Below are 13,829 nucleotides of genomic sequence, written 5' to 3'. Positions count from 1 at the left end.
CATTTTTAACTAAGCTCCACCCATCAAAGAAAAAAAGCCCGGGCTTTTTTTCCCTGATGCTGTGCAGAGCATGATGGGATTTCCTATGTTGATATTCACGTTGCCTAGCAACTGGGAGAGGTACTCAGGACACAGGACAGTTGGAACTGTGTCTCATGCTCCCTGTCACCTCCTTTCAACCAAAAAGATGGCTGCCATCATGAAAGCAAACATTTGCCTGTTCTTTTAAAACAGTGTGGGTAAGAGATTATATTACCTATCTATTTTAATTAACATAACAAATGTAACTTAATGACAGTATGTTTGTTTAGGCTGGATTTCCTCTTTAATATTGATTATTATATGAGTCAGAGATGGATTAAGCTATAATGGGTCCCTATGCAAGGCGGCAGTATTGGCTACAAGTGCTCCCCAACTCGCAATTTTAGGTAAACTGATGTAGAGTAGGGGCTCAAAGAGGCTCATGGATGCACACCAAGTCCAAGGCACTTGCTTTGTTTGCCTTGTGGATTTTTCTGCTTTCTATATCAGCTGTTGGCCATCTTGGTCTGGTAATGCAAGTGATACTAAGGACAACTGAAGCAAGAGAGCTCTGGCGGCTGCCATATTTATTTCCTTATAAGCAATACATATTCCCTATCCTGCTGATCCTTTGCCTCTAATACTTTTAGCCATAGACCCTGAACAAGCATATGCAGAACATATGTTTGTGACAGATCTGTCTGGATTAGCTGCATGCTTGTTTCTGGTGTTATTTAGACACTACCGCAGACAAATAGATCAGCAGGGCTGCCAGGCAACTGGTATTGTTTAAGAGGAAATAAACATGGCAGCCTCCATATATCTCGCTTCCGTTGTCCTTTAACCAGTTCAGGACCAAAGGCTTACACCCCTTAGTGACCAGGCTATTTTTTACAATTTAGTGCTCTGTAGCTTTAATAGCTTGCTGCAGAGCCATATCACTTAGCACGCAAGTGTATTTCCCCCCCCCCCCCCCGTCTATTTTTATTTATTTTTACTACTCCCCTCCCTCCCCCCAACAGCCAATCAGGGCGATCCTCTCTCATAGGCATCAGCCTATGAAAGGGGATCACAATCAAAGCCTCTTTAGGGGACAGCCGAGTGACATGGCTGTCCCCAGTACAGCGCTGCCGTAGATCTCAGTGCTGTATAATGTAAATAGATGGCGGTTTCACTGTCTAACAGTCTGCTAGCCGCTGGTAGACTGGTGAAGGTGCGTAGCTCCATCTCTCAAGTGCGAATGTGCGCGCATCGGCGTGTGATCCCCTGTAAAACCCCTGTAAACTCCTTTCGGCATTAGGTGGTCCATGGCCTTCCCGACGCCTATCATCATTAGGCGGTTGGGAAGGGGTTAAACTGTACCCCTTATTTGACAACTAGTTAAAGGGCTGGCATGGAGGAACAGTATCTGAGGAGTGAGTTAAGTAGCAGAGTTCAGGATGGACTGAAAAGGTGGTAACCTATTCGTTGGTAGACCACAGAGGAGGATGTTGCAATAGCTTTGTTGAGATATGATGAGGGTGTTTTTTAGTCGTGTTCTGCATCAGGAAGGAATGGATCTATGAGGTGTATTTTGCTGGAGATCGCAGGATGTGATTAACTAGTTAATGTGACATTCAAATGAGAGTGCTGCATCAAATAATACTAAAGCAATGAGCTTGAGTAACTGAAATTATTAGGGTGCTCTCTTGCAAATATTTCCAAGTTCATGCAGATTTATGTACATTTTTTTGAACTATACAGTATGCAGCTTGAAAATGGACCAATTAAATCCCACCGAGGTTTCAATTGATTAGTTAATCTGCATGAATTCGGAAATATTTGCATCTAATAGATCATCCATAGTGCTCTCAATGTTAATTGCAATGTCATACAAGTAGGATGAATTTGTAGGTTAAAAAAAAAATTTGTTTTTTGTTTTGTCCATATTGAGTTTGCACACTAGGGGCACACTTAGCAGAAACGCAAGCAGAAACGCCACTAATGGAAGTCTATAGGCCGCATGAAAAAATGCATATAAAAAAACACATATGCATTTTGTACAGTATGCTTGCGTTTTTAAAAACGCTGGTTTTGTTGCATAACATTCAAAAATGCATCAAAAACGCACAAAATGAACGTTTTTCATGCGTTTTCCATGCCTTTTTATATGCATTTTTATTTATTGTTTTGTGATGTATTTCCGCTTCCTGTTGTCTTCCTAGTGATTTGCATAAAACAAAATATTAAAACGCATACAAAAGCATATGCGTTTTGTATATGCAAACCGCAGAAAAAACGAACACACACACACAAAAAAATATGCACATGACAAACGCAGCCTTTCATGTTATGCTATGTGTGCACCCAGCCAAAAGAAGTAAGAGGACAAGAAAGAGAAGGTATTGTTTAGATAGTCAACGATATGAGCCACACACGTTTGTTTTTTTTATTTTTTATTTGATTCGACCAATGCAATCCAAATTTTAGTTGATCAGAAGTTTTGAAGAAATTGTTCAATTTAACCATCTGGGTACCACCTTACGCCGCTGGGTGTGGTTGCGGCGGCAGCCCCAGGACCGCCTAACACCAATTGGCGTCAAGTCCTGGGGCTGCAGTTTCCCAGGGAATGGCCGAGCGCATGCGCGATCGTTTCCTGCAACTTCACGGAACGGAGTTCTGTGATTAGCCTGCTAGCCGCCGATCACAGCTAGCTGGCTGTTTGTAAACGAAAGGGGAAAGGAATCCCCTTTGTTTAAAACTGTACAGTGCTGCGGTCCCCTGCAACGCTGTACGAGATTGGCGATCCCCGGCCTCTGATTGGCCGGGGATCGCCGTCCTCTCATAGGCTGATGCCTATGAGAGGCGGAACAGGACGGCTCACTGTCCTGTTCCATAACAATTACGGAGGAGAGAAGGGGAGGGAGAAGGGAGGAAGGTAGAGCCTTATAGAGGCTGAGAAAAACCAAAAAACAAATATGGCTGCAGCGATCGGACCCCTCCGGCCGCATGTCCCCTTAGGGACAAAAAAGGAGGTGAGTCCGATCGCTGGGCTCCATAGCTTTTCATCCTCCTGCACAGCCCAGTGCTGCAAAAATGAGCCTGGTCGTTAGGAAGGGGGGGTTAACACTGCGGTCGTCCAGTGGTTAACACACACACACACGTGTTTCAAATTGCTGCAATCTTGGGGAAAACAAATGTTGCAAATAAGACCCAGTGCACACCAAAATGCGCTAACATAATCGCAAACTCTTAGCGCTTTTTGAAGCGATTTTTCAGAGCGATTTTAGGGCTAGGCATGTGCAGAGTGATTTTCTAAACATGCCAAGCGATTTTCAGGAGTGTTTTGGAGTAGCGTTTTTTTATATCTTGTTACAGTAGAGCTGTAACTGAACAGCCTCTGTAACAAAAAAAAACACTTGAAAAATTGCTCTGATCTAGCGCTTTTCAGAGCGATTTTCCACTTTCCTATACTTAACTGTGACAGATATCGGGAGGATTTGGGTGGAACAGTCCAGGACGGGATTTATGTCTCACCCAGGTTCAGGTCATTTGCATCCCTGTTGCCTTGATCCAGGCCAGCTTTTGAGCAGGGCTGGATCTCCTGCAGAGAAAAAAAAACAAAAAACCTTGATAGGCTGCAGTCTCTCTCTCTCTCTCTCTCTCTCTCTCAATATATGTATTGTTTTCTTCAGTCTCGGTGAGGGCATGGGCTACCTTTTCTTTACTTTTGAACCATAATTTTATTTTACAGTCATGTTCTTTTGCACTCTGCAGCTTCTGCACAGTCTTCCAGATGAACTGCGAGCTGACATTGCCATGCACCTCAACAAGGATCTGCTGCAGATGCCACTGTTTGCACTTGCAAGTCGAGGTTGCCTGCGTTCCTTGTCACTTAACATTAAACCTTCCTTCTGCACGCCTGGGGAGTACCTCATCCGACAAGGGGATGCCCTGGAATCTCTATACTGCGTCTGCTCAGGATCCATGGAAGTCCTCCATGATGGCGTAGTACTGGCAATATTAGGTGTGTATCAAGGGGACGAGTTGTATAACATAATAACTGAGACTGAATGTAACCAGGCTTACTTTAATTATAATTCTAGAAATAAGCAAATTGCCTGGTATTACATTGCATACATGCTAATAAAACATATTTTGCATGAACATTTAGAAATGGGCAATGAGAATGAACAATCATGATGATAACTACCTCACAGTCTAAGTTACCTCAATGTTACTTTCCCATACGTCAACAGCATGTGTGAATTGACATTTAAAAAAATATTTAGGCTAATTTCACACCAGGACGTTGCGTTAGAGGGGGCGTTAAGGTCGCATAACGTCCCCCTAACTCAACGCCTGGTGGTGCTGGATCTGGACGTCAGAGTGAGCCGCGTTGTGCAGCTCACTCTGGCGTCAGTGATGCCGTGATGCGCACTCTTGTGCGCATGCGGCATCACGTGGTCCCGCCGGCCAATCGCCGCACAGAGTGGCTGCTCCAGGAAGTAAACACTGCACGTCATAACGTGCAGTGCATATTAATTAGCCATGTGCCTGGCCGCTCTCCGCTCCTCCCCAACATTACTGAGCATGTGCAAGCAGTCTAACGCGGCTGCAGTACGTTGCCTTGTGACGCAGCGTTACAATGTAACGCAACGTCCGCACTGTGAACAGCCCCATTGATTTTTCATTACTGTGCGGTGGGCTGCGTTACAGGCTGCTCTAACGTGCGCCTGTAACGTCCCACTGTGAAACCAGCCTTAAAGTGAACCTTAAGTGAAAATAAACTAATGAGATAAACAATTGTATCTATCCTCCTACTCCTAAAAATGACGTTTAGATATCCCATTGTTTTATGTTCTTTTGTAAAAATAAATAAATAGATTTATTGTTTTGTCTCAACTCAATGTCAATCAGTCCTCTGTCTCAGAAAGCTAAAATATATGAACTATTGACCCTTTTTCTCTATCCCTTGCTCGAAGAAGCCCAGTTCTCTGCCAGGAAAGTGTTTTATTGCTGTAATTTCTTATCAGTGAGGGAAGAGAAACTGTTAGTTGCATAGCTGAATATTAACTCTTTCAGGCAGAAAAAGAAGAAATGGAACACAGCATACTTATTTGTTTGCTTGTCACTGTACATACACATGTCTATCTCATCATATCACAAGTCACTTGAGGGTTCCCTTTACCCTCCCTAGCGGTATGATTATTTCCAGATTTTAGTTTTTGAAAGTGATCCAATTTTTTCACACGCTTTTAGGCTTTGTTCACATTATAAATCGCCAGCGCTATCACTTTTTCCTGCACTTTGCGCTTAGAAAAGCGCTTTTGTAGGCACTTTTCTAAGCACTTTTGCTGAGCAATTAATGTATTCACTTCCTGACATCAATCAGGAAGTGAACTCTTTGACCCATAAAAGAATAAATACAATATATTTATTCTTAAATCTCCACTGGCTCCCAGTCACCCAGCAAACAGCTGCCCATTGCTTTCTGCCCAACTGCTGGCTGCAGAGACATAAATCCAACTTTACATTGCTGTTTAAACATCCCATAATAGAGATGGTCCATGAGATATTAATAATTGAGTCCAGCATGCAAATTTATTGCAGTTGTATGCAACTTGGAATTGGACCAATCAGACCCTGACTGTTTGGACTAGTTTATTTCAAGCTACATTACATTTGCATGCAAGCTACAATTATTAACATCTCACTGACCATTTCTATCATCAATAGCTTATTTTCCTAACGAGAAAGAACATATTTTTTGGCCTACACATTATTGCAAACTTATTAGAAGATTATTCAATATGCAGTTAATGACTTCCGTTTATCTATATCTACAGGTAAAGGTGACCTAATTGGTTGTGAAGTTTCTTGTGATGACACGGTCATTAAAGCCAACGCAGATGTTAAAGCATTGACGTATTGTGACCTTCAGGGAATCAGCCTGAAGGGACTCCGTGACACTCTGTCGCTGTACCCAGAATACGCACATAAATTCACTTGTCAGATCATACACCAGCTCAGTTACAACTTGGGCAGTAGCAGATGTGAGCCTGAGGTAAGTGAAAAATATCATACATATAAATTTACAGTGGTTCTGTATCATATTAACACAAAGAATCATTAGTTGTCATCTGACAGCTGAATTATATTTCTGTGTTATGGGTTAATGCATATTGTTGCTTTTTACCTCTAGTAATTAAATAAAGGTCAAACGTCTTAGTTTGCCCGTGAGAAATGAGTCATCTGCTGAGTCACTTCAGTCAAGCCAAGAAAGACCAAATTACGGTATCTGGATAATTAGGTGCTATAGACAAAGACAAATAACAGTCCTGGCGGACTCAAAGCACCAGAGCTGCAGCCACTAGGACGCGCTCTATAGGCAGTAGCAGTGTTAGGGAGACTTGCCTAAGGTCTCCTACTGAATAGGTGCTGGCTTACTGAACAGGCAGAGCCAAGATTCAAACCCTGGTCTCCTGTATGAGAGGCAGAGCCCTTAACCATTACACCATCCAACCACTGCTACTATACTCTCCAGCCACTATACTCTCCCTACAGGCACATAGTTATCCACCTCTCTGGTAAATATGCTTAGAAGACATTATTTCATTCAGCATAAAGATATGGAGAAAGGCTGCTTTTGATATTCATGGGCTTTAGTGTTTTGTTTTGTTTTTACATCAAAAAGTTAAGGGTGTGACTATAGCAAACCAGGTGGTTGCTATGGTGCTCAGTGGTGTATAGGGCGCACATCTGATAACAGTGGTAGTTTAAAATTGCGCAGAATAGCAGTAGTAGAATATCAGTAGATTTACAGATATGCTACAACGTCATTCATATAGTAATACATTGCATTGGTAATATTTACTGATATTTTATTATGAACTTACCTCAACCTACTCACACAGAAGTGGTGCCTAACATTTAACTCCTCCTGGTGGGTGCCTAACTTAAGCCCCCCCCCCAACTAACAACTAACCTGAAACCCTCCAACTAACCTGAACCCTCCCCCCCCCCCCCCTTCCCAGTCCATGGTCACCCAACCTCAATGCCGGGACGCATCCTATTTAAAAGGATGCCTGCTATGATATTAGGTGCTGGGCCTGCCAGCCTGCAGTTCGCTTAGCAGGAGCCCTTTTGAACAGAATGCGTCTCGAACCTACTTCAACTGTTCTGGAGTATAGGTGGCCTCAGTGTTAAGCAACTACATAATTTAATCTTCTGAGAAATAACATTCTTCCTCAAACAATTTAAAATGAAAATCATTTGCATAGAGCTGTTACCGCTGTTTTCTAGGGATCTAGAATGAAAATGTGACAGGAGTGCCTTTCAATTCATAATGTAGATTCCATTTTTATAATTACACTTAAAGAGAATCCGAGGTGTGTTTAAAGAATGTTATCTGCATACAAAGGCTGGATCTGCCTATACAGCCCAGCCTCTGTTGCTATCCCAAACCTCCCTAAGGTCCCCCTGCACTCTGCAATCCCCTATAAATCACAGCCGTGCTGTGAGGCTGTGTTTACATCTGTAGTGTCAGTCTCGGCTGCTCCCCCGCCTCCTGCATAGCTCCGGTCCCTGCCCCCATCCCTTCCCTCCAATCAGCAGGGAGGGAAGGGATGCAGGCGGGGACCGGAGTTCTGCAGGAGGCGGGGAGAGCAGCAGACTGACATTATAGAGATAAGCACAGCCAGCTCTGACAAGCTGTTTGTCAGCAGCATGGCTGTGATTTATGAGGGATTTCAGAGTGCAGGGGGACCTTAAGGGGGTTTGGGATAGCAACAGAGGCTGGGCTGTATAGGCAGATCCAGCCTCTGTATGCAGATAACATTCTTCAAACCCACCTCGGGTTCTCTTTAATATAATTGTATTGAAAAAGGTGCATTAATAATTGTATTTCAAAAATATTTTGGTTTTGCCATATGTGAATCCAACGTTCAGAATGCAAGCTGTCAGTGGCATCAAGGTCCACTGTATAAATACGGTAGTATATAGTATACAGTCTTTCACCTCAATTCACCTCAGAAAGAAAAAAAACAGGCTTCTTCACCCCCCCCCCCCCCCCCCCATGGCTTGGCTAGCATTCTGGAGGGACCAGAAGACCTAATGTCTGTGGTGCAAGGGAGCTGCAGGCTGCTTGTGGTGCCTGATTTTTTTTTGTATTCAAAAATGAAATAATAGTTTTTATTGAATATATTTTATCAGTTGCATTTCTTCAAAATTCAGTAATAAAAATGGGGCTGAACTAGGACTTTAAAGCAGGATCTATTGTGAGAAACTATGAAAACAGCCAGTAACCAACCCAAAACAGATTTGCAGATCAGTTGTAACTCTACTTTGCCTCAGCTACCTTAATGTTTGCTGCTGTTGTCTTTCTCAATACAATACAATACAATACAATAACATTTGTAAAGCTCTTTTCTCCCATAGGACTTAAAGCGCATAGTTGTGTCTCAGATTAAAACAGGGTTGCAGGCTGGGTTGTGTTACAGAGGAGATCAGATGTTCATGAATGCCAGACTGAAGAGGTAGGTTTTCAGTTTAGACTTAAATGCTTCCAGGGATGGAGATGTCCTGATTGGGTGTGGCAGGGAGTTCCAAAGTGTAGGGGCAGCATGACAAAAGGCTCTGTCTCCAAAGGTTTTGAGGTGGACTCTGGGGGTGACCAAGGTGTTACATCTTTTTGATCGAAGATTGTGGGGGGAGTGATGCAGTTGCAACAAGTCCTTCAGGTATCCAGGGCCCAGATTGTGCAAGGATTTGAATGTCAGTAAGCCAATCTTAAACAGAATTCTCCATTTTATCGGTAGTCAGTGGAGTGAGCACAGGGTTGGTGTTATGTGGCAATGGCGCGGTTGGCTCGTTAACAGCCTTGCGGCGGCATTCTGTACTAATTGCAGGCGGCGTAAGTCTTTTTTATGCAGGCCTGTGTAGAGGACGTTGCAGTAGTCTAACCCTGATGTGACGAAGGCATGAACTAGGGTTGGAAGATCCTCTGAAGGAATTAGGTGTTTAATCCTTGCAATATTCCTTAGATGAAAGAAGGAATGTTTCACAACAGCTGAGATTTGATTCCTGAAGCTTAATTTGCCATCAATCAGTACTCCCAGGCTGCGCACACAGTCTGAGTTGTTCAGGTCTGAGCTCCCTATCCTTAGCGGTGTTGTTCTCAGAAATCACCAAAACCGAGCAATTAAAATTTGATCATAAATTAAGCAATGACAGTTTTCATAATCTCTCTATATACAGTAGGCCCATGTACAAAGGGAGACCTATTTGCTCTGAAGCCTTTTGCAATATACGTTACTTTAGATATGTTCCTGATACTAACATCATGTCATTCTCTGCTGTTTTAGACTCAGATCCACACTCAACACTCTTCCAAAACAGAAGATCTCTTAGAGCAAGGTTCCCCAAATTTAAGTGCTTCAGCACTCACCCCAAAGAGTTCTCCTCGTCTCCGCCTGTCTCCATCCCGATATTCTAACTATAGTCCACAACGCAGGTCTTATGAAGTGACACCAAAGCATTCTCCTCATAGACTGAGCACTTCGGAACTACAGATACCACTGATGTCCCGCTCAAGGTCACCAGATCTGAGTCCAAGGTATTGTTTATCGTACTCGCAAATAATGTTTTTGCAATAGTGACTCCTCAAGCTTCTTCAGTACAGTCCTCAATTCTGGTACAGTCGGTCAGTGTGTGACTGGGGTTCAAATTCAAAAAAGGAGATGGAGTAACGGAGTCACAAACAGCCAATCAGATTTGTTTAGGTGATGTCAGCCATCTTTACACTGTTAATGGCAAGGTTCTCAAACTTGGCACAGTTGGTCACTGGGTGACTGGGATTAATATTCAGGAAAGTGGGGGGAGCCTACAACAGCCAACCTATTGATTTTCAAGGGGAATATTTAAATTCCTGCCATTTTTACACTGTTAATGTAATGCTCTTACATACAGTCAATGAAAATTATGTTTTCCTGTACCTGGTAACGTGTGCATTTAGAGCAGTGGTAGGGAACCTTGGCTCTCCAGCTGTGATACAACTACAAATCCCACAATGCATTTGCCTTTATTAAATTGTGACTGTGGCTTTCAGACTCCTGCAATGCATTGTAGGATTTGTAGTTCCTTAACAGCTGGAGAGCCAAGGTTCCCTACCCCTGATTTAGAGGTAACGCACTGCAGCAGTGCGTTACCATAATGCTACACATTACAATGCAGTGCTAACATCACACTGTGAATGTTCATAGTTTTAATTGCATTACGGTAAGGTGCGTTATAAGACTTTATAACGCAGCACTACTGCATTATAATCTACTGTGAACATATCCATGTAGGTATCAGAGAAAGTAATATAAAAGCCTCATGGTGCAGACATACATTTATAGATTTCCTCCACAAAAAATAAATAAATAAAAATGTAAAAATACACTGCTGAATTTCCTAGTAGGAGCCAGAAATAGGCACACAAGACATATCACGTAACACCATCTCATACATTTTGATAACGTTTTAAAAATATGTCTTAGTATTCAATTGATTCACAACTGGTTCATAGCCATGTAATGAACCGATTTGATTCACAATTGGTTCATTATATGGCTATTTTCTTTAAATTACAGTATGGCATTTATAAATAGTTATAACAAACTTTATTAACATAATTCCATTTATTTCTCCAGAGTTGTTGATGGAACTGAAGAAACAACTGGTCTAAACCAGCAGAAGTTCACATTCTCCAACTGCAATTCTATTCCAAATGCTTCAGGTGAGATCAGTATAGTGTGATTTTGAGCTTTTATTTGTCACAGATGAAGTAGTCACATATACTTCTTTCACCACTAGGCTAACTTTGTTGGGCCTTCCTTTCCATGTACAGCAGCTGCCCTGCCTTTGTGTGTATAGGTCCCTTCTTGGCAATGTGATGCAATGCAGTGGGTCCCATTGGAGTAACACACAGCATGCTGTGAGTTTACCCGACAATGTGCATGTTTACAATGGCAGTAAAGCATACTTTAATTGCACTGTATGCTTCTCTGTATGGCCACATCGCACACCTAATGCACAGTGTGAATTTTAAGCACCGTACCATTGCAATCCTAGTGCAACACAAAGTATATAATGTAAAAGGACTCTTAACTACCCTGGTGTTCAATTCCCCAAGGATTTCTGTGCAAAAAGTGTTTCAATTAATTTCCAATAATTTTCAACCTTTTTTTTTTTTTTTGCAATCAATTTTTTTTTATATTGAATTCAATACAGGTTATTGTATTGAATTCAATTTAAACAAAAAAAAAAGTGTTTTCTGCAAGATGTTGATGACGCTGTGTGACCCTGGTGTCATCAACGCCGATCAACGGGGGACATGTGATTGCCGAGGGAGAAGCAAAATCCGCCAAGGGACATGGAAGAAGACACTGGGGAAGCTATCGGAGGTACGCGACGAGGGATCAGCATGCCAATGGTGAGTATAAGACCCAGATGTATAGCCAGATGTATAGGTGTAACGATCGGTGTAACTCAGAGAGGATCTGATTATCAGTGATCTGCAGTATCACCGAGAATACAGATATATACCTGATTATTGATAATCTGCAGTATCACCGATAATCAGATATATCTCTAACCTCTGGACACCTGAGTAATAAGAGTGTTTGGTGCAACAGTAATACTTTGAGGAGAGCACCCGTATAGAGGGTGCAAGGCAGTAAAGGGTACTGCCCAAAGAACAGGTTCCTTCCACTGGCCTGAGGCTCCCCAAGGGGAGGAGTCAGGCTGAGAGAGGGAAGGACTAGAGTGTGAGTGACACCAATAGAAGGATGTCACTAACAGACTGTGAACTATCTCTTAACGAGAGAGATAGCTCTCGAGGTCGGACAGGCCAGGTCGGCAACACACGGACAGATCAGATATAGAGACAGGAGACAGACACGGAATCCTAAGGCAAGCAGGGTTTGGCAACAGAGTATCAGATATAGCGAAGTACCAAATAAGAGATCAGGAGAGTGGTCAGGAAAGCAGAAGGTCATAACAAATAATCAACAATGCCTAGTCTTAGGTGTGAGCTCCGTACATCCACACACTGGAACTAGTCTGAATATAACAAGATGGTAAAGCTATTTCCTAGTCTTGGGTGTGAGCTCCGTAGTCATCAACACCCTGGAACTAGTCTGAATAATAACACAGATAATACACAGTATTCCTAGTCTTGGGTGTGAGCTCCGTAGTCATCAACACCCTGGAACTAGTCTGGAGAATAACACAGATGATACACAGTATTCCTAGTCTTGGGTGTGAGTTCCTTGGTCATCAACACCCTGGAACTGGTCTAGAGAATAACACAGATGATACACAGTATTCCTAGTCTTGGGTGTGAGCTCCTTGGTCATCAACAGCCTGGAACTGGTCTAGAGAATAACACAGATTCTGACAAAAAGGTCTGAGAGCTACCACGTAGTGATCGCAACGGCAGACACCAGAGAAATGACCAGCACCCAGTATATATACCAAAGCGCTCTCCAGCGCCTCCCCTAAGTGCTGGACCAATGGGAACTGATAGAATTGTCAGCTGACCGTCTTGGTCAGCTGACACCCTTCTGGCTGTCATAAAAGCCCTGCCTCTCAGCGCGCGCGCGCGTCCTTCTGAACCCGTGTGGACTATCAGTCCCAGCCACACCAGACATGTGTTGTAATGCATCCGCTGTGCTGGACGCGGAACCAGCCGCACCGATATCAGAGCATGCGGCGGTTTCTCCGCGTTTAGCCATACTGACAGATGTAGGCTTATGCGTGCAAACCGCCGCGTTAGACGCGGAATCAGCCGCCTTGCTCTGAGCGGCTTTTCCGCGTTTTCTCACAATAGGTAGCCAGATGTGCAGCCAGGTATAGTTAGCCAGATGTATAGGTAGCCAGATGTGCAGCCAGGTATAGTTAGCCAGATGTATAGGTAGCCAGATGTGCAGCCAGGTATAGTTAGCCAGATGTATAGTTAGCCAGATGTGCAACCAGGTATAGCTAGCCAGATGTGCAGCCAGGTATAGTTAGCCAGATGCGCAGCCAGGTATAGGTAGCCAGATGCCTCCCCTCCCGATCCTCTCCCCCCCTCCTAGCACGCTGTGGGTAGCGATCTGTGCTACCCCAGCATGCAGAACAAGCATCCAGCCACCCTAGGGAATCCATGGGCAGCCAGCGGGGCAGAGAATGTGCGGGGGTTCCCCCTTGTATGCGGAGGCTGTACGGGCAGGGGATCCCCCTCCTTGCAGGCGGGGGGAACCCCCTTCTGTGGTGGCTGTGTGGGCAGGGGATCCCCCTCTGTGCGGGCGGGGGATCCCCCTTCTATGGCGGCTGTGTGGGTGGCCTATCCCCCTCCTTCCCCCTCCCTCTCGATTTCCCCCCCTCCCCCGTCTCAGTCCATTGAGTAAATAGATCTACTCACCCGAGGGCTTTCTCCAGCGACGGCTGCTTCGCACACCCTCCTCCATCTCCAAAGTCTTGTTCTCTGTACAGTTACATTACGAGACTTGGTGATTTCATCAAGTCTCGTAATGTAACTGTACAGAGAACAGAGACTTCAGAGATGGAGGAGGGTGTGCGCCGCAGCCAACGCTGGAGAAAGCCCTCGGGTGAGTAGATCTATTTACTCAACAGACTGAGACAGGGAGGTGGGGGGGAGATCGGGAGGGAGGAGGAGGGGGGTGGGGGGAGCGCCGAGAGTGACAGTACAGAGGTAAACACATCCCGCTGCGTGTCGACAGCGCAGCTGTGATTTGTGAGGGCATAGCAGAGCGCAGGGGGAACTTAGGGGGGATTGAGATAGC

At 44.1% G+C, this 13,829-nt stretch overlaps 1 protein-coding gene across 3 annotated transcripts in view; it reads left to right on the top strand.

The window, feature by feature from the left end:
* KCNH3 (potassium voltage-gated channel subfamily H member 3) overlaps positions 1-13,829 on the top strand; it is a 112,836-nt gene that overhangs the window by 94,080 nt on the left and 4,927 nt on the right. For all 3 annotated transcript variants that reach the window (XM_068267662.1, XM_068267661.1, XM_068267663.1), the window contains exons 11-14: positions 3,778-4,027; positions 5,850-6,067; positions 9,366-9,616; positions 10,695-10,780. In XM_068267662.1, the coding sequence (XP_068123763.1) occupies positions 3,778-4,027; positions 5,850-6,067; positions 9,366-9,616; positions 10,695-10,780 (805 nt within the window). The remainder of the gene's footprint in view (positions 1-3,777; positions 4,028-5,849; positions 6,068-9,365; positions 9,617-10,694; positions 10,781-13,829) is intronic.

Source organism: Hyperolius riggenbachi, chromosome 2 (assembly GCF_040937935.1).
Source record: "Hyperolius riggenbachi isolate aHypRig1 chromosome 2, aHypRig1.pri, whole genome shotgun sequence".
NCBI lineage: Eukaryota > Metazoa > Chordata > Amphibia > Anura > Hyperoliidae > Hyperolius > Hyperolius riggenbachi.
The sequence above is the reverse complement of the archived record's forward strand: the minus strand, read 5'-3'. Positions and strand labels throughout refer to the sequence as shown.